The sequence below is a fragment of the Melospiza georgiana genome, chromosome 13 (assembly GCF_028018845.1).
Source record: "Melospiza georgiana isolate bMelGeo1 chromosome 13, bMelGeo1.pri, whole genome shotgun sequence".
Taxonomy (NCBI): Eukaryota; Metazoa; Chordata; class Aves; order Passeriformes; family Passerellidae; genus Melospiza; species Melospiza georgiana.
The window spans coordinates 20,072,156-20,091,015 of NC_080442.1; the positions used below are offsets into that span (position 1 = coordinate 20,072,156).

The 18,860-nt window shown below is 61.0% G+C and overlaps 1 protein-coding gene across 1 annotated transcript in view; it reads left to right on the forward strand.

Annotated features, from left to right (window-relative positions):
• Positions 1-18,860, forward strand: part of ADAMTS7 (ADAM metallopeptidase with thrombospondin type 1 motif 7) — a 31,296-nt gene that overhangs the window by 5,784 nt on the left and 6,652 nt on the right. The window contains exons 8-24 of the mRNA XM_058033103.1: positions 695-844; positions 1,472-1,615; positions 4,991-5,135; positions 5,293-5,385; positions 5,913-6,058; positions 7,693-7,862; positions 8,023-8,156; positions 8,569-8,689; positions 8,968-9,212; positions 10,426-10,567; positions 12,384-12,510; positions 12,877-13,090; positions 15,500-16,672; positions 16,981-17,752; positions 17,913-17,956; positions 18,323-18,475; positions 18,625-18,798. Coding sequence (XP_057889086.1) covers positions 695-844; positions 1,472-1,615; positions 4,991-5,135; positions 5,293-5,385; positions 5,913-6,058; positions 7,693-7,862; positions 8,023-8,156; positions 8,569-8,689; positions 8,968-9,212; positions 10,426-10,567; positions 12,384-12,510; positions 12,877-13,090; positions 15,500-16,672; positions 16,981-17,752; positions 17,913-17,956; positions 18,323-18,475; positions 18,625-18,798 — 4,147 coding nt within the window. The remainder of the gene's footprint in view (positions 1-694; positions 845-1,471; positions 1,616-4,990; positions 5,136-5,292; positions 5,386-5,912; positions 6,059-7,692; positions 7,863-8,022; positions 8,157-8,568; positions 8,690-8,967; positions 9,213-10,425; positions 10,568-12,383; positions 12,511-12,876; positions 13,091-15,499; positions 16,673-16,980; positions 17,753-17,912; positions 17,957-18,322; positions 18,476-18,624; positions 18,799-18,860) is intronic.

The following is an 18,860-nucleotide window of genomic DNA, read 5'->3' on the forward strand; positions in this document are numbered from 1 at the left end:
GCTGAGGTTTCCAAACCAGGTTTTCACCGTGGCCCCGTAGCCAAGCCTCAGAAGGGCTGGATGCAGGAGCTGTACACGGCATTAACTCTCCTTTTCCCTCAGAGGCTTGGCTTGGCAGAGGAGCCCCTGGGAAGCCCCTGGCCTCCCACGGAGCTGGCAGGAATTCCTGCCTCTGGCCAAGTTTGTGTACCTTGCAGTCAGAGCCTGCTTTGAGGCTTTCAGGCTGCCTGAGCTGGCTGCTGTGGTGCTTTGGGTGATGATTCACAACCCACAGCAGCTCTGTCTTCCCTCGGAGGTTGCTTTGTAGCAGAAATGAGGCACTTCAGGCCTTGTACTTCAGTGGGGCTGTTCTTCCTGGGTGGCTGCAGCTGCCCTGGAAAACCACGGCACCTCTGGGATGTGCTTCCCCAAAGCATTGTTTGATTATCCCCAGCATCAGCTTTATTTATACAAGGGAATAAATGCAGCCAGGCTGGCCAGCAGCTCCCATTAATCAGGCTTAATGGTGAGCTGGGGATACTGGGAGAGGAAAGGGGGAAGGAAAGGTCACAAATGTTTCCCCTGTGGAAGGAAGCTGGATGTCCTGCTCTCACTCCTGTTTGGCCGCTGTCCGTGTGCCGGGTCCTGCCGCCTTCCAACGCCCTCTCTGCTCTATGTCTGTCTGTCTGTCTGTGTGTGTGTCCCCTCGGCCAAGGAAGGACATCTGTGCTGCCATGAACAGGCCCTGTGAGACCCTGGGGCTGTCCCACGTGGCCGGGATGTGCCAGCCCCACCGGAGCTGCAACATCAACGAGGACACGGGGCTGCCGCTGGCCTTCACCGTGGCCCACGAGCTGGGACACAGGTACCACCCTCCTCCTCCTCCTCCTCCTCCTCCTCCTGTTCTCTGTGTGCACCCTGGGGCTGGAGGGGGCGCGGGGGAAGTTGGGAGATGGTTCCCAGGTGGTTCCTCACGGGTGCAAACGCTCCCTTGCTCCCTGAGGGTTTCATTCCAGAGTTAAGTTTTGGGTTGTCCCACGTTTAATGAGAACACACAATCCAAGGCAACCTGGAGAAATTGCACCTGTGTATTGTCCTGGGGTGGTGTGGGAAGGTTCTGGAGCAGGGGTTGCCCAGTGAGGAGTTTTAAAGTAGGATCTGTCTGTAATATCAGTGACAGAATTTCACTTGCCCCAGTTTCAGTTAAATTTGACAAGATCACTTGAACCTTGCAGTTTCAGTTAGACATAGACATCTAACTGAAGACACAGACATTCCCAGTAGACATCTGCATGTGGGAAAGCACCCACCAGTGAGATCTTGTTGAATGTCCCTGAGTTTCAGTGGGGAGGCTGCAGTGAGAGCAGGGACAGAGCTCAGGGCTGTCGGTGCACATCCCCAGGGCAGTCCCTGCTCCGGGGCCGGGAGCGGCGGCGGCGGTGCCTGTGGTGCTCGTGGCTCACCTCCCCTCCGTGGGCTGTGTCTTACACAGTTTTGGGATTCAGCATGATGGAAGCAGCAATGACTGTGAGCCAGTTGGGAAAAGACCTTTCATCATGTCTCCACAGCTCCTGTATGACACGTCCCCACTCACCTGGTCCCGCTGCAGCCGCGAGTACATCACACGCTTCCTCGAGTGAGTGCTTCCTCCTCTTCCTCCTCACTCATGGGGCTGGGGGCCGGGGCCCAGGCACGGGGGTGCTCTTATCTCTGAGATATCTCTCTAAGAGAGCTGGGGGTCTTTGCCCAGAGCAGCTGTGGCTGCCCCATCCCTGGGAGTGTCCAAGGCGTGGGGTAGTGGGAGGTGTTCCTGCCCATGGCAGAGTTGGGATGAGCTGGGTTTTGAGGTCCCTTCCCACCAAACCATTCCACAATTCCATGGATCCTCCCTGGGTTGCCTCACTCTGTGCTGTGAAGGGGGCTCAGGGGCTTTTGTAGGGGCACAGGGGCTGTGCCTGCACAGATCAAACCAGAGTGTTTTCCCTCAGTGCTCCCTGCAGGTTCTGCAGAGTCTCTTCCATTCTCTCTGCCTGTCATGGGCAAACCAGATCCAGCCAAATTCTTCCCTGCCTTTGTTTATTTTTAGCACCCGTGGCTGATTTTCCAGCCTGTTGTTAGGAAGTTCCGAGGAGCCCAGCCCGAGTTTGGTTTGTCAGCCACTGGTTTGCACTGGAGGAACATTTCCCCCGTGCTGCAGGAAGGTTTGAGGAGCAGCGAGGGGAGAGCTGGGCCAGGGAGGCTGCTGGGGCCAGGCTCCGCTCCCAGATCCCAGCCTGGGCCGTGTGGGTTGGCCCCGTGCAGGGAATTAGTGCTGATTTATGGCTTTCAGAGGAATGGAGCTCTCCCGCTTCCTCAGCGCTCTTGGCCCTCTGCTTGTAACCTTCATTGGGCAGGAAGAATTTCCTGCCTGTGCTGACCCCGGGCTGCTGCTGATGGGGAGGCAGAGCAGCTGGAGGCTCCTCTGCTGGGCTTTGGTGTCTCTGCTCCCCAAAAGGAGCAGCTCTTCCTTGGGCTGTGTGTCGCTGGCTGTGACACCCGGGCACAGACAGGAGTGTTGTAACGGGATGCTGGCAGGAGGACGGCAGGGAGGGAGCCAGGAAACCCGACCCTGCTGACCTGGGGTTGCTGGCTGTGCTTGGAACAGACCTCATGTTCGGGAAAACCACGCTCTTGCATGGTGATGATTATTATTTTACACAAGATCATTGTTATTTCACAAGCACTGCCGAATGTCGGAGCGTCTGAAAGTGATTCTGGCAGCAGCAGGGCCCCAGCACTGCAGTCGGTGCTGCTGCAGCTGGGCCTTCACTCAGGGTCTGCCTGGGCATCAGGGGGCACTGGGAGGGTGCTGTCCCTGCTGTGGCAGCTGTCCCCAAGGAGGTGTCCCCTCTCTCAGGCCGCTGTAGGGTGCTGGCACAGCGTGGCTGTGATGCTCAGTGCTGGAGGGACCCTTCAGTCTTTGCTCTAATCAGACAAACTGATTTTCAGCCTCTTTCCTCAGTGCTGGAGCTCTTCTTCCATCATCCTCCTCTTGCCAGGGCCTGCTGCCCTTGCCCTGCCCTTGCCACCCTCTGCCAGCCCCTGCAGCCCCGTGGCTCTGCTGCTGATTCTTCCCGAGCTCCAGGCTTTGCCTTTGTTTTTGTTGAATTCTGTCCTGGCTTCTTTGGACCCTTCCTCCAGTTCTCTGGGAGCTTTTGGAATTTTAATCCTGCTCTCAGATGTATCTGCAGATCCTGTCAGGCTGCTCACAGATGGGGATTTAATCATTGCTCCATCCACTCCATCCTCCAGCTCGTTAAGGAGCGGGCTGGAACAGGCAGAGCAGTGCAGGCCCCTGCATCTTTCCCTGTGGACTGGAATTTACTGCACATCCCTGGAAGCCAGAGGGAAACTCAGGCCAGTTTTTCCCTGCTTGGAGATGTGTTTTGGCCAATTGAACAGAAAAGGAGAATGACCGTAAAATATTTAACGAAGCAATAGATTCTGGAAAAGCTGAAAGCTGAGGCAGATCCCAGTGACCCCAGACTGGACAGAGACCCCTCTGTGAGCTGGGGCAGGGCAGGGGGTGCCCCAAGCTGGTCAGAGGAACAGGAGGAGGCTGGGGACAGTGCAGGGCGGACCTGGGGAACCCACACAGGCACGGGGTGGAGTCCAGAGCAGCACAAGTGTCACACCTGGGGCTCGTCCAGGATGGAGTGCTTGAGCCTGGACTTTTTCCAGTAAGGACACCTTCTGTTTTTAGAGAAAACACCCCAAGTGTACAGAATGGGATGGGCTTTAAGGCTCCTTCCAACCCAACCATGGCAGGATTTTGAGATTCTGTGGAACTCCGTGGGGAGGTGCCCTGCAGTGTGTGCCTGGCACAGGCTGCCCAATCCATGCCCCATCCATCCCAGCTCAGCCCCACATCACCCACAGGGATGGGATCCTGCCCTTCCCACTGGGCTGGCAGCAGCAGGATGCTCCTGCTCTTGGGAGTTTGGAAATGGAGATTTTTGAGTCCCTGGGATGCTGAAAACAACCCCTTTCCATAGGGAAATATGGGTGTATTTCAGTGAGGACATGCAGGGGAGCTGAGGGGCTGTCTCCAGCCCAGGGAGCTGTTTGCAGGTGTCCCGTGTGGAACTCGGTGGTGGCATGGGAAAGGGAGGAGGGTGCTGGTTCTGCTGGGCATCACCCGTGGCACTGCCAGCGCCCCATTGCAGCAGCTCCCCTGCTCCCAGCCCTGTTTCCACGCTGCTGCTTTGGCTCAAAAAGGAATCTCACTGCACGTGAATTCCCAACAACCCCGAGTAACCCGATCCCACCGCAGCCTTGCCAGAGCCCCGGCCTTGCTGGAAACGAGTTTGTTGAAATAACACCAAATAACACCGTGGGCTGAGCGGGACAATCCCGGCGTGTTTGGGAGGTGTCAGCAGCAGCTGGAGCAGGGCAGGCACCTCTGCCCCACAGCTGTGCTGTCCAGCCTGGTCTGAGCAGGGTATGGGCATGTCCAGCTGCTCATCATCTCCCTTATTCATCTCCTGTGTTCATCTCCTTATTCATCTCCTTTATTCATCTCCTTTATTCCTGTTAGCAGCGTCCGCAGGGACACTTCTGGCTGTTGACATAAATGTCACTGGGACATTTATGGCTGTTGCCCCTTCTGTCTTTGTCCCTTCACCTTCCCCATGTCCTGCCGCTCTGAGGGGACATGGGGGGATCACTCTGGGGGCTCCCATCCCAATGAGGTACCCAGAGGTGCCCACCCACACCGGGGCAGCCCCAGGGACTGCAGAGCCGGGGCTGTGTCACTGGGAAATGCTGGTTGCTCATCCGGGACATTGACCAGCGGCTGTTCCATCCCCTGCCAGCAGTGTGGGACACGGGGTGACACTGCTGTGGGACACGGGGTGACACTGCTGTGGGACACGGGGTGACACTGCTGCGGGACAGTGGGTGACACTGCTGTGGGACATGGGGTGACACTGCTGTGGGACACAGAGTGACACTGCTGTGCCCTCTCTTGCAGCCGGGGCTGGGGGCTGTGCCTCGATGACCCCCCGGCCCGGGAGCTGCTGGACTTTCCCCTGGTGCCCCCGGGTGTCCTGTACGACGTGGGCCACCAGTGCCGCCTGCAGTACGGCCCCTACTCCACCTTCTGCGACGACATGGACGTAAGGGGGACATGGGGGGCTTGGCTGGGGCTGTGCCCACCCTGCCCCAGGGATGGGTGTGATCTGTGCCCGAGGGATGGATCTGTGCCCAAGGGAGGGCTCTGTGCCCAAGGGAGGGCTCTGTGCCAGGCAGGAACCTGTCCCTGTCTCCCCACAGAGTGTCTGCAGCACGCTGTGGTGCACGGTGGGGAACACGTGTCACTCCAAGCTGGACGCAGCTGTGGATGGCACAGCCTGCGGGGAGAGCAAGGTAATGGTGGCGGGGGGGGACACCCTTCTATGGCCTGGGGGAGCGCTGCTCCTGCACGCACAGGGCCGGGCTCATCCCACTGCCCCTGCTCTGCCCAAACACCCGCTGCCCCAGCAGGGACTGCCCTCAGGGAAGGTGACTCACTCGGGGTCACCTGAATCACCTGGGAAGGTGAAACCCACAGTTAATGACCGTGGCAGGAGAGCACAAGGCTGGTTCTGCTGCCACGGTGGATGCTCCTCCCTGGGATCTCTCCCACTGCTGGGGAGCCCCTCTGGGCTGACACTGGGCTGTGGATCCCCTTGCCGAGGGGTCTCCATGGAGCTTTGGGTTTGTTTTCTCCCTCAAACCCTCACACAGCCCAACACCTCTGGGTTTCCCACAGCTTGAGGAGCTGCAGGCTCTGGCAGAGCCCAGCTGAGCCCAGGCACTCCCGCGCAAGCAAAGCAGGGATTTCCAGGGCGCAGTCTGTGTGCTGGGCTCGGCGCTGCCCGCCCCTGAGGCCGCGCTCCCCTCCTGTCCCGCAGTGGTGCTTCAATGGCGAGTGTGTTCCCGTGGGCTTCCGGCCCGAGCCCATCGACGGCGGCTGGAGCTCCTGGAGCGCCTGGGCCTCCTGCTCGCGCAGCTGTGGGGCGGGAGTGCAGAGCGCCGAGAGGCACTGCAGCCAGCCCACGTAAGCCAGCCCCGAGCCTGCACTGCCCGCACCGGGACAGCGGTCAGGGTCACACACTGCTGGGGTGGTTGGGCGGGAGGGACTGGTTCCATCAGTCCTGCCTGGAGTGCTGGGGTGGTTCTGGTTCCATCAGCCCTGCCTGGAGTGCTGGGGTGGTTCTGGTTCCATCCCCTGCCCCAGAGTGCTGGGGTGGTTCTGGTTCCATCCCCTGCCTGGAGTGCTGGGGTGGTTCTGGTTCCATCAGCCCTGCCCCGGAGTGCTGGGATGGTTTGGGTGGCAGGGACTGGTTCCATCCCCTGCCCCAGAGTGCTGGGGTGGTTGGGCTGGGAGGGACTGGTTCCATCCCCTGCCCCAGAGTGCTGGAGTGGTTCTGGTTTCATCCCCTGCCCCAGAGTGCTGCACTGTGACCCAAACAAAGGGCAGAGGCTCCGCGCTCAGAGATGTAAAACATATCCACAGTGTCCTTCAGTGACAGAACAGCAACCCAGGCATTCTTGGAGCCTGATTCAGAGTTGTTTTGAAAAATCCTGCTGCAGTTTATCACCCTGCTGCATTCCATCAGCCAGTGCTGGCTGGAAGTGTCCGGGCACTGCTGGAGGAGCTGCCATCTCCATCCTGGCATTTCTGCTGACCCATCTGCTCCCTACATGTCCCCTTGGTCACCAAACCCCTGCTGCACAGATTCAGCCAAAGCCCCCAGCTTGCCCTGGTGTCAGAGCAGCCTGGGGTGGGGAGGAAAGGGGCTTTTAGTGCTGTTCCATGGGAGTTGCTTTTCCATGGCATGGGGAGCTCTGGCAGCCCCTGCAGTGAGCTCCTGTCCCTCCCAGCCTTGTTCTGCTCATCCTCTTCCTCGGGTGAGTTTGGTAAGTGCTGCTGGGCTCTCGAGGGGAGTGCTCTGTCATCTCGGTCCTGGGTCAGGACCTGATTTGTGTTTGACATAAACGCTGTGGCAGAGGTGCTGTGGTGGTTTGTGGAGTGTTCAAACACAGCTGTGGACAGGCAGGAGAGCAAACACTGGGAATTTCCCGGGCAGTTGTTTGCTTTGGCCACTGGAGGTAAATCTTCAGCTTTGCCCTTGGGATGAGGTGAGAAAATGTGTGCTGGGCATCCCCCCCTCCCACAGCCATTCCTCAGGGCAGAGCGTGTAAACACAGCCCTAAAATAATCACTAGCTTCATTCTCTTCAGCACAGTGTGCCCAGGAGAAGGAATTCTCATGGGGTCCCTGGGACATGGGATGTGGGCAGCGGTGTGACCGAAGGACAAGGCAGCAGGGTGGGAGATGGTTGTTGTGAGGGTGTGCTGGCATCTGGAAGAGCACTGCTGTGCTTCTCGAGTCTGTGTTGCTTTACAAAGCCCACTGTCAGCTTTGCCATTCCCCGGGGCAGCAGAGGAGCAGAGCCAGGAGGATTCCCTGGGTGGGATGGAGAGCAGCTCCTCCAGAGCAGCTGCAGGAAGGGCACCAGGCTGGAGGGGCTTGGAGCTGCCTGCTCTGTGGAAGGTGGATGGAACACCCGTGGCAGGGGGTGGAACAGGGACGGGCTGTGAGGTCCCTGCTGACCCAAACCATTCACAGCTCAGTCACTCTGAGGCCTGTGCCCTGCCAGCCCCGGTGACTGTGTTTGCCTCCCCCAGGCCCAAGTACGGGGGCCGGTACTGCCTGGGCGAGCGCAAGCGGTTCCGGATCTGCAACGTGCGGCGCTGCCCCCCGGACGGGCCCTCCTTCCGCCAGGTGCAGTGCAGCCAGTTCAACCCCATGCCCTACAAGGGCAAGCTCTACAAGTGGACACCGGTGCCCAACAACAGTGAGTGCAGGGCAGACCCCTCAGACCTGGAGCTGCCGTTTGTGTCCCTGCCTTGCCCCGCAGCTCGTGCCGTGTTGTGTGTTTGACGCTGCCCCGGGCCTGCGGGGCGGGTTGTGCTTTCGGCTCTGCAGTTGGGGCTGAGCGCGTGCCTGTTCCCCAGTGAACCCCTGCGAGCTGCACTGCCGGCCCGAGCACGAGTACTTTGCGGAGAAGCTGCGGGACGCCGTGGTGGACGGCACGCCCTGCTACGACAGCGACGCCAGCCGCGACGTCTGCATCAACGGCATCTGCAAGGTGGGCTGGCACCTGGGGGCACCCCCGGGGCAGCACCCAGCCTTGGGCGCTCAGCATCCCCTCCCTCTGGTGCTGAGCTCGCTCCTGTGCCATTCCCCCTTGGAGAGCGTTCCTGGTTCCCGTGGGGTGAGTGCTACGGGCTGTGTCAGCCTCTGTGCTGGCCTCAAGGAGCCAGGGTACCACCCAGGCCAGGATGGGTGCAACCTGGAGCAACCTTGGAGCACCCTGCTCTCAGGGAAGGTGTCCCTGCCCATGGCAGGGGGCTGGGACTGCACTGTCTTTAACGTCCCTCCCACCCCAAGGCATCCCAGGGTGCTGTGAATCCCCTGGGGACGATGCAGCTGGTGCTGGGACGGCCTGGGAAGTGCTGGTGTGGGGCTAGTGTGTGTGGGGCTGACAGGCTGCCTTGCAGAACGTGGGCTGTGACTATGAGATTGACTCTCACGCCGTGGAGGATCGCTGCGGCGTGTGCCACGGGGACGGCTCCACCTGCCACACCGTGCACAAGACCTTCGAGGACAGCGAGGGGCTGGGTAAGGGCACCCACTGCTGTCCCCAGAGCACCCCGTGCTGCTCCAGCACAGCTGGGCTGCTGCTGCTCCTTTGGAAGGGGAGTTTAATTCCAACTGGTTCATTTTTGGGGGACAAGACAGCAGAGAACTCAGGTGGGGCTCGGTGCCCACTGGTGCCTTACAGAGGTGCAAGGATTGGCACAGTGCTGGCACCCGGGGAACACAGCACCCACCCAAGGACAAAAATGGTCTCAGACACCTCTGACTCCCCCAAGCCCAACGCTTGGTTCCATTCCCAGGCTACGTGGACATTGGCATTATCCCCGTGGGAGCCCGGGAGATCCGGATTGAGGAGGTGGCAGAAGCCGGGAATTTCCTGGCGCTGCGGAGCGAGGACCCCGAGAAGTATTTCCTGAATGGAGGCTGGACCATCCAGTGGAACGGGGACTACAGGGTGGCAGGGACCACCTTCACCTACAAGAGGACAGGCAACTGGGAGAACCTCACCTCTCCAGGGCCCACCGTGGAGCCCGTGTGGATCCAGGTAGGATGGATCCAGGTAGGATGGATCCTGCCGTGGTCCCTCCCAGCCCTCCCTGCATGCAGGGGATGGATCCTGCCCTCCTCGGGGTGAGTTTCTGTGGGAGCCAGCACTGGGGCAGCCAAGCACACGCTGCCAGCCCAGGGATGTTTCCAGCCCACACCACTTGGAGCTGAGCCTCACCCCCTTTGCAGCATTCTGCAGAATATTTGCACAGGAGAGGGAGTGTGAGGAGAAGGAGCTGTTTCCTGAGGCCTTTCCCATATCTTATCACCAGCAGGGGAAGAGCCCCCGGTGCTTCTGGCTGGGCTGGACAGGAGGGAGGGAGCTGTGGGAGTCACTGTCCTTGTGACCGTGAGGCCAAGCCTTCCTCTGCAGAAACCAGTGGGAATGATCCCACACGTGATGGCGCAGCTGGCACCAGGCTGGCATCCCTCGTGGGGCAGGGGTGGTGGTGGCCACGGAGCTGCATCCCGCGGACCCCCAGGATCCCCCTTCCCTGGCAGCTGTGGCTCAGCCCCACGCACTCCCCAGAACATCCCCTCCTTTGCACGGGCTCACCCCCAGCAGCCGCAGTCTCCTCCTGCTTTCCTTCGGCAGCAGCTCGGGTGGGATGTGAGCAGCGTCCTGGGCCTGCTGCTGCCAAGGGCTGCTGTTAATGGGAGCGCTGGCGCGCCCAGCACCCACAAATCACTTTCTGGGATTCATAGCCTAATTAAAACCCATGGACAACAACGTTTCGATGTTCGTGGAGAGGTTTTGGAAAGGCGCCCTGGCTCTCCCGCCCAAGCTCCAAGAACAACAAAGCTTTGGCAATAATGGGAGCGCTTAGGCTAAGAAAAACAGGGATGAACTCCCGGCCCTGGCGAGGCAGGCGCTTCCAGCAGGGCTTGTGTCAGCCACGGGAGCAGCAGGAGCCCCTCTGCAGTGGGAGGCAGCTTGGGAAATTCCACCCGTGGGCAGGGACACCTTCCACACACCGGGTTACTCCAAATGCCACCCAGCTCTGTTGGGGTGCTGGGCACAGGGTCACGTCCTCCTGGTCCTGCTGGGCAGCTCCTTCACTCTGAGAAGCCCCTGGGGCAGTGCCACCCCCCACTGCCCTGCCCAACCACCCCTTGTCTGTCCCCTGTGTCCCCCAGCTGCTGTTCACCCCGTACCTGTCCCCTGTGTCCCCCAGCCCCTGTTCATCCTCCTCTGTCCCCTGTGTCCCCAGCTGCTGTTCCAGGAGACCAACCCCGGGGTGAGGTACCAGTACACGATCCAGCGCCCGGCTGACAGCGAGAACGAGATCGAGCAGCCCGAGTTCCTGTGGCGCTTCGGCTCCTGGACCACCTGCACGGCCACCTGTGGGACAGGTGAGCACGGCCTGGGACACGGCTCTGAGCAGGGGGGCGTTCCTGGGGAGCCTTTGGGATTCCTGGCACTTGGTTTCACAGGTGCCAGGGGAGAAGCAAGGCAGTCTGCTGAGGTCGTGCCCGCGGTGCTCAGCAGGAACCCCAGGGCTTTATCAGTGCTCGGTGCTCGGTGTCCTGTTACCCTGCACGGGATGGAGACAAAAGAGCTTTAGAGAAGTCAGGGAGTGTGGAAGGGCTGGTCTCCTGCCTGGCTGGGCCTCTCCAGGGGGAGGATATCCAGGGTTTTACAGAGAGCACTGGGGTCCCTCGGTGTCTGTGTGTGGACATTTGCTTCCCCCCTCCTGCCCCGCTGGCTGGGTGTCCCAGGGTGCCCAGGGCAGCTTTGGGGGCAGAGGGACATTTCTGGAGCACTGCCAGGGGAGGCTGGAGCAGCAAGCACTTCCTCGAGAGCAGCTGGCACAGGAAAAAAGGGGAATTCAAGGACACTTTTGCTTTCTAGGTAGCACAGAGTGCCAGGACATGGCTTTGTTTGAAACCAGCTTTTCTATGTATGATTTGAGTGCTTGGCTTCCAGAAGGGAAGGGAGATAGAGGAGTGAATCAGGCAGGGGTGGGGTGAGGGTGAGCAGCAGGAGGAGGGCTGAGCCCCTCTTCCTGCACTGAGCGATGATGTGAGATGAGATGGGGTTTGGGAGAGCTCACAGCGAGCCTCTGGCGAGTCCCAAGGCCCTGCAAGCTCCCGAGTGCTTGAGCCAGAGCTCGGCAGCTTCAGCAGGGTTCTGTCAGTCTCAGCAGGGTTCTGTCAGTCTCAGCTGGGTTCTGTCAGTCTCAGCAGGGTTCTGTCAGTCTCAGCTGGGTTCTGTCAGTGTCAGCAGGGTTCTGTCAGTGTCAGCAGGGTTCTGTCAGTCTCAGCAGGGCTCTGTCAGTCTCAGCAGGGCTCTGTCAGTCTCAGCAGGGTTCTGTCAGTCTCAGCAGGGCTCTGTCAGTCTCAGCAGGGTTCTGTCAGTCTCAGCAGGGTCTGTGGTGACAGCTCTCCATGTCCCAGGTCCAGTACGTGTTACAGAAACGGGGACAGGGCCGAGCGAGGGGTGTGCTGAGGTCACCGTGCCACCCCCGTGTGTGAGCAGCCTGGGGACACGAGGCCTTGGGCAGCGTCTGTCCCTGAGCCGGGCGGGGACGGGGCTGCCGGAGGAGCCCAGCGCTGCCCCTGGGCAGCCCCAGAGCTCGCAGGGCACACGGTGCCCGGGTGAGACGAGGGCAGCGCTGCCAGCCGGGTGCAGCTCCGTGGCTGCACGGCTCCAGCTGCCATCCTGCCCCGTGCCAGGGGCTCTGTGAGGGCACCGCAGCCTCAGCACCGATGGACCTGCACCTTCGAGTGGTGCTGTCATTTCCTTCCCACTGTCCTGGCTCACCGAGTGAACCCTCCTGTGCCCTGCTGGGTTCGCTTTCCAAAGTGGTGCTGGGGCCTGTGTGGTGCCAGCGCCCCAGGTGTGCCCTCAGTGCCCCGGGTGTTCTCTCAGTGCCCTGGGTGTGCCCTCAGCACCCCGGGTGTGCCCTCAGTGCCCCAGGTGTGCCCTCAGCGCCCCGGGTGCGCCCTCAGTGCCCCGGGGGTGCCCTCAGTGCCCCGGGTGTGCTCCCAGCGCCCCAGTTGTGCCCTCAGCACCCCAGTTGTGCCCTCAGTGCCCCGGGTGTGCTCTCAGTGCCCCGGGTGTGCTCTCAGTGCCCCGGGTGTGCCCTCAGAGCCCTGGGTGTGCTCTCAGCGCCCCGGGGGTGCCCTCAGCGCCCCGGGGGTGCCCTCAGCGCCCGTGTTCCCGCAGGGGTGCAGCGGCAGGTGGTGCACTGCGTGGAAAGGCTGGCGGGGCTGGTGGAGGAGCGGTTCTGCGATGCCCTGACGCGCCCTGACGACCAGCAGCGCACGTGCAGCGAGGAGCCCTGCCCGGCCAGGTGCCGCCCGCCCCGTCCCCCTCCCTCGCCCTGGGCACGGGCCCCAGGCCCTGGGCCGGTCCGGGACAGCATCCCTGGGGCTGTGTGACCGCCGCAGGCATCGCCTGTCCTCAGGCTGAGCCTCACGGATGGTCCCGTGCTGGCCCATCTCTGCTCCTCTCTGCCTCTGTGCACACACCCCTGGCACAGCTCGGGGGCTGTCCCCTCCCTGACCCTCTGTCCAAGCTCCCACACCTCGGGCTGACATGTTTGGGATCCTCCTTTCCCCACGGCCTCATGTGGTGGGCAGTGGGATGGATCCTGGAGCATGGCTGCTTGCTCTGGCTGAGATCTTTCTCTCCCTTTCCCCCCTTTTCCCCTGTGCAGGTGGTGGGTGGGTGAGTGGCAGCAGTGCTCAGCCACGTGTGGCCGGGCAGGGCTGATGAAGAGGACGGTGCTGTGCATCCAGAGCGTGGGGCTGGACGAGCAGAGGGCCCTGCAGCCAGCAGACTGCCAGCACCTCAGCAAGCCAGATGCCACCATGCCCTGCCACCCAGAGGTCCCCTGTCCCTCCCCGTGGGCTGTGGGCAACTGGTCTGAGGTGAGAGGGGACGCTGGGGATGTGGCAGTGTCTGACAAAGGGTGGGAGCTGGGGACGGGGGTCCCTGGACACCTCAGCCTGCCCCAGAGCGATGGGTGTGCTCCTGCTCACAGAAACCCATGGCTGTGTCCCTGTGGGCTCCCCTGGGTGGGATTTCCATTGCCTGGGGAGCTCTCGGGGTGGGATAGGGGCATTGGGCAGTTTGACTGCGCCCCAGCTCCCATGGATGGAAGGAATTTCATTGCTCATGGAAGTCTCAGGATGAGGAGGGGGCATCGGGCAGTTTATCTCTGCCCCAGCCCTGGGCTTTGCAGCCCCCTCACTCACACAGGGTGAGTGCCACGCTCTGTGCTTGGCACAAGGAGGGCAGAAATGAGGTTTTCAGCTGGACATGGCTTGGAACAGCCTGGTGTACTGGAAGGTGTCCCTGCCCTGTCCCTTCAAGGTCCCTTCCAAGCCAAATGATTCCATGGGGTGATTAATGGTGACATTCTCTGCGGCCTTGATTTATTTTTGTGTTTTTGTGAATCAGCTTAGCCACAGGCTGAGGGTTTCAAGCAGAAAATGATAACTCCTAATTTAAACAGCCGTTCCAAAAGTGTTCAGAGTGAAGACAAATATCAGGAGAGAAAGGGGAGAGCCTGGGAACAGAGCTTGTTGCTAAGGAACAAATGGAATCAAATGTGAGCAGAGGATTTGAAGGCTAGATGAGAGCGAGTTGGAAATATTTTTCTAGGGGCCCACAAAAGCCACAATTAAGGGCTGAGAAAGATGGATGCAATGATTTAAAGGGAAAATTATGGCTTGTAGGTGGGTCAGAGCTGGGCAGGGCAGCCCCAGCCCTCACTGCTGGCCTCTGTGGTGTTGGCACCAGTGGATCTCTGAGCCCTGGAGAAAATGTGTTTGGGATTTTGAGGTTCTGTAATTTTTCTGTCCTTTAATTTAAAGGGAGAGCCCCCTTTCTTTTCCATTTCCACCATAATCAGGGGGATTGGAGGGGCTGGGAAGCTTCCCAGAGCTGTGGTCCTTCTGTCAGCAGAACCAGCAGGGTGGCACAGCTTTGTCTGCAGAGCCCAGGCCGCAGCAGTGTGCCCACCTGGCACTGGGGCACCTGGCCCTGGCACAGGGGCGCTCTGGGGGCCCACAGCTGCATCACACTGGCACTCAGTGCCTCAGGAGGACCCCAGAGCTCTGCACACACAGCTTTGTGGAGTTCCCAAAGGAGCTGGTTTGTGGCTCTTCAGGGGAGCAGCTCCTTGCAGCCCTCTCACAGTGTTGTGTGTGGTAATGGTTGATTCCAGCTCTGGAAATGCCTGGTGATGGCCGTTCCCAGTGGGGAATCCTGGAATGCTCTGGGGTGGAAGGGACCTTAGAGCCCATCTGGTTCCACCCCCTGCCATGGGCAGGGACACCTCTCACGAGCCTGCGTTGCTGCAAGCCCCAAATGCAGCAGAAAATGCTGCTGTTCTCCTTTCCAGCTGCTCAGTTCCTTTTGTGCTGGCCCATCTCAAAGAGCCCATTATGGGGGGATGCTGTGTCCCCACAAAGCTCCTTCCTGACCTTTGCTTTTTCCCTGCTGGGACAACACCCATGTTGTTGTTCCCTGCTTCAAAGAACGCTCTTCTGGAAGAAGAGCTGCAATTCATGGCCATAGGTCACAGGAAAGGCCCATTAGCTCATCTCACCCCTGCCCTTCCCAGCCTCCATCTCCCGGGAAAACTGGGCAGGAAAGCAGGGCAAGGATCACCCTGAGCAAACCCCCAGAGCCCCAGCCCTGCTCTGGCACGGTCTGCAGTGGGGCTCTGTGCAGCAATGCTCTGCTGCCAGGGCGGGACTGGCACAGGGGCCCAGCTGGGTGCTGGGGTTGGCAGAGGGACGTGGAGCCCTCACAGAGGGAGCACTGGCACCACTCCCAGCCGTGCCCCTCTGTGACCGTGTTCACAGGGGTCTCAGGCTGAGGGAAGAGACAAGGATCTGACTCCATGTTTCAGAATGTTTTTTGATTTATTATTTTATTATATAAATTTACATTATTTATATATTTTATATTTATATATATTATAGATGTACATATTTTATGATATATATTTACATTAAAACTATACTAAAAGAATAGAAGAAAGGATTTCCTGAGAAGGCTAGCTAAGAATAGAATAGCAAAGAATGATCACAAAGGTTTGTGGCTCGGGCTCTCTGTCCGAGCCAGCTGTGATTGGCCATTAATTACAAACATCTAACATGGGCCAATCCCAGATGCACCTGTTGCATTCCACAGCAGCAGATAATCACTGTTTACATTTTGTTCCTGAGGCCTCCCAGCTTCTCAGGAGGGAAAATCTTAAGGAAAGGATTTTCCCTAGAAGCTGTCTGCGCCGCCCCACAGCGCTGTCCCTCTCTGTGCCCTGGCAGTGCTCGGTGACCTGTGGGAACGGGACCCAGCGGCGCCCGGTGCACTGCAGCAACAGCACTGGCACCCCGTGTGACCCTGCCCGCAGACCCAGCCCCGAGAGGGCCTGCTCCTCGCCGCAGTGCCACCAGAGATGGGACAGCGCCGACTGGTCTGGCAGCGGCTCCTCCAGCAGCGAGCTGTTCAATGACATCCAGTACGTCCCCAGCAAGCACGTGCCTCAGTTTAACCCCTTCATCCCGCACGGCCCGGAGTCCAACGAGGTCAACGTCATCACCGAGGAGGACTTCTCAGCCAGGAAAGGAAACGTCTTTGTGGATGACTTTTACTACGATTATAACTTCATCAACTTCCACGAGGATCTGTCCTACTACCCCTTCACGGAGAAGGAGAGCAGAGGCGAGGGGCCAAGGGCAGAGCTGAGCACGGATGGCACCGAGGGGCCCTGGGAGGCGCCCACCGAGGCCCTGCTCACCACAGAGCTGGGAGCAGAGAGCCAGGGGCAGCCAGGCCCCCGGGAGGAGCACACCTCTGCCCCTGTGCGTGGGCGACACACAGAGCCTGGGGGTTCAGGCAGGAACGACCTCCTGAGCGTGGTCCCCGAGGATGTGGGATCAGCCACTCCCAGATACAGCACCCCTGCCTTTCTGGGGCAGCAGGAGGGTGCAGCGCCTGTGCCCCACTCTGAGCACCGCCCGCCCACCCAGAGCTCCATGGGCCCTGACTCTGCAAACCACGGCCACGCACCCTGGGATGAGCCCCAGGGAGCCGTGCCCAGCGGGAGCAGCCTGGGGCAGGGTGTCCCTGCTCCCTGGGGTCCCCACCCTGCCGGTGTGGGCTGGGGCGGTGCCCGGGTGGACGTGTCCCTGGGGCCGGCAGCACGGGGCAGCAGCGAGGGCAGTGTGGGCACACAGGGGCATGGCGCTGCAGGGAGAGGCCGTGGGGACTCCAGGGAAATGGCTCTGGCCACCAGCAGTGACAGTCCTGGTGCAGCCCCGCAGCCCAGCGAGCAGCACGGGTGGGCAGGGGTGCCAGAGGGGATGCTGGACACGCGGGCAGGAGGGCAATCACATGGCATGCAGAGGGCAGATCTTGCCTTGCCCACCCCGCAGGGCCCGGGCTGGGGGGTAGCAGGGAGTGCTGGCAGCCCCCACCCTGTCCTGAGCCCCCCTCCTGTGGGTGCTGATGGGGCTCCCGTGGGGCAGGGAGGGCTCCAGCCAGAGCTGCACGGCCCCACAGCCCCCACCTCTGCCCCCTCTATGGCCACAGCAGCCCCTGCAGTGTCCCTGTCCCCTGCCATGGCCGGGCCAGCCCCCCAGCTCACCCCCAGGGGCCGGCAGGATGGCCTGGGCCCAGCCGTGCCCACAGCCCCAGCTGCCCACAGTGCAGGGTCCCCCCGGGAATGGGGGGCACAGGGGGTGTCCCTGCACCCGGATCCGGCATTGTCCCACACCGAGCTGACCTCCCATGGGACCCCCCTCAGCATCCCTGCTCTGAGGGACCCCTCACCATGGGCACTCCCAGGGATACCAACAAGGGACCCCTCACCATGGGCACCCCCAGGGATACCAACAAGGGACCCCTCACCGTGGGCACCCTCAGGGATAACAAAAAAGGACCCCTCACCATGGGCACCCCCAGAGACATCAATGAGAGACCCCTCACCATGGGCACCCCCAGGGATACCAACAAGGGACCCCTCACCGTGGGCACCCCCAGGGATACCAACAAGGGACCCCTCACCGTGGGCAGCCCCAGGAATACCAACAAAGGACCCCTCACCGTGGGCACCCTCAGGGATACCAACAAAGGACCCCTCACCATGGGCACCCCCAGAGACATCAATGAAGGACCCCGCACCATGGGCACCACCAGGGATACCAACGAGGGATCCCTCACCGTGGGCACCCCCAGAGACATCAGTGAGGGACCCCTCACCATGGGCACCCTCAGGGATACCAACAAGGGACCCCTCACCGTGGGCACCCCCAGAGACATCAATGAGAGACCCCTCACCATGGGCACCACCAGGGATACCAACGAGGGATCCCTCACCATGGGCACCACCAGGGATACCAACGAGGGATCCCTCATCATGGGCACCACCAGAGACATCACCAAGGGAGCCCTCACCATGGGCACCCTCAGCAGTGTCAGTGAGGGACCCCTCACCATGGGAACCCCCAGAGACATCAACAAAGGAGCCCTCACCATGGGCACCCCCAGGGACACCAACGAGGGACCCTTCACCACGGGCACCCCCAGGGACACCTGCCTCTGGTGACGAGGGGCAGGAGTTGTCCCAGCCCACCCCTTTGTCCCCCCCGCTCTGGGAGAAGAGGCTGGAGGAGGAGGAGGAGGAGGAGGAGGAGGAAGAAGAGGAGGAGGCTGTGCTTCCACCATCACCCTCTGCAGCAGCCACTGCCAAGCCCAGCTGGGAGGTCGGGAACTGGAGTGAGGTACGTGGTGAGTGCCATTGAAAGGGCCAGTGTGGATGTGAGACCTGTCCCTGCCCTGGCTGCCTCTGGGACCTTTCTCTTGGCAGCATGGGGTCATTAGTGCTAATTAAGAAGCAACTGGTAATCAAAAGCTACAGGCACCCCCAGCCCCAGGGTGCTGCCCCATTTTGCCCTCTGCTGTGGCCACGAGAATCCAGGGAGCAAACCCTGAGCAGGGAGAGGAAGGGTTGGTCCCAGCCAGAGCAGAAACAGCTGGAATGGGCCATGGAGGAGCGTGTTCCTCCCCTTCCCTCCCCGAGTGCTGCCTGATGTGGGATTGCTGAGAGGGGTTTTGGGGCAGGTTTCTCAGCATTCCCTGTGTTGCAGTGCTCGGCCACATGCGGCCTGGGTGCGGTGTGGCGCTCGGTGCGCTGCAGCAGTGGCGCTGACGGTGGCTGTCCCATGGCCGACAGGCCCGTGCCCGCCCGGAGGTGCTCCCTGAGACCCTGCTCGGCCTGGCGTGTGGGCACCTGGAGCAAGGTACGGGGCCCAGGGTGGCTCTGTGTCCCTCCCCTCCATGGCTCTGTCCCCTTCCCCACAGTGTCTCTGTGTCCTTCCCCGCCATGGCTCTGTGTCCTTCCCCACCATGGCTGTGTCCCCTTCCCCACAGTGTCTCTTGTCCTCCCCAGTGCTCCAGGAGCTGCGGCGGGGGCACCAAGGTGCGGGACGTTCACTGCGTTGACACGCGGGACCAGCGGCTGCTGCGGCCCTTCCACTGCCAGGCGGGGCTGGCACAGCCCCCGGCACAGCTGCCCTGCCACAGTGCCCCGTGCCTGGACTGGTACACGTCCTCCTGGAGAGAGGTACGGGCTGGCCTGGGCCCCGCTCGGCCCACCCTGCCAGGGCAGGGACACCTGTGCTATCC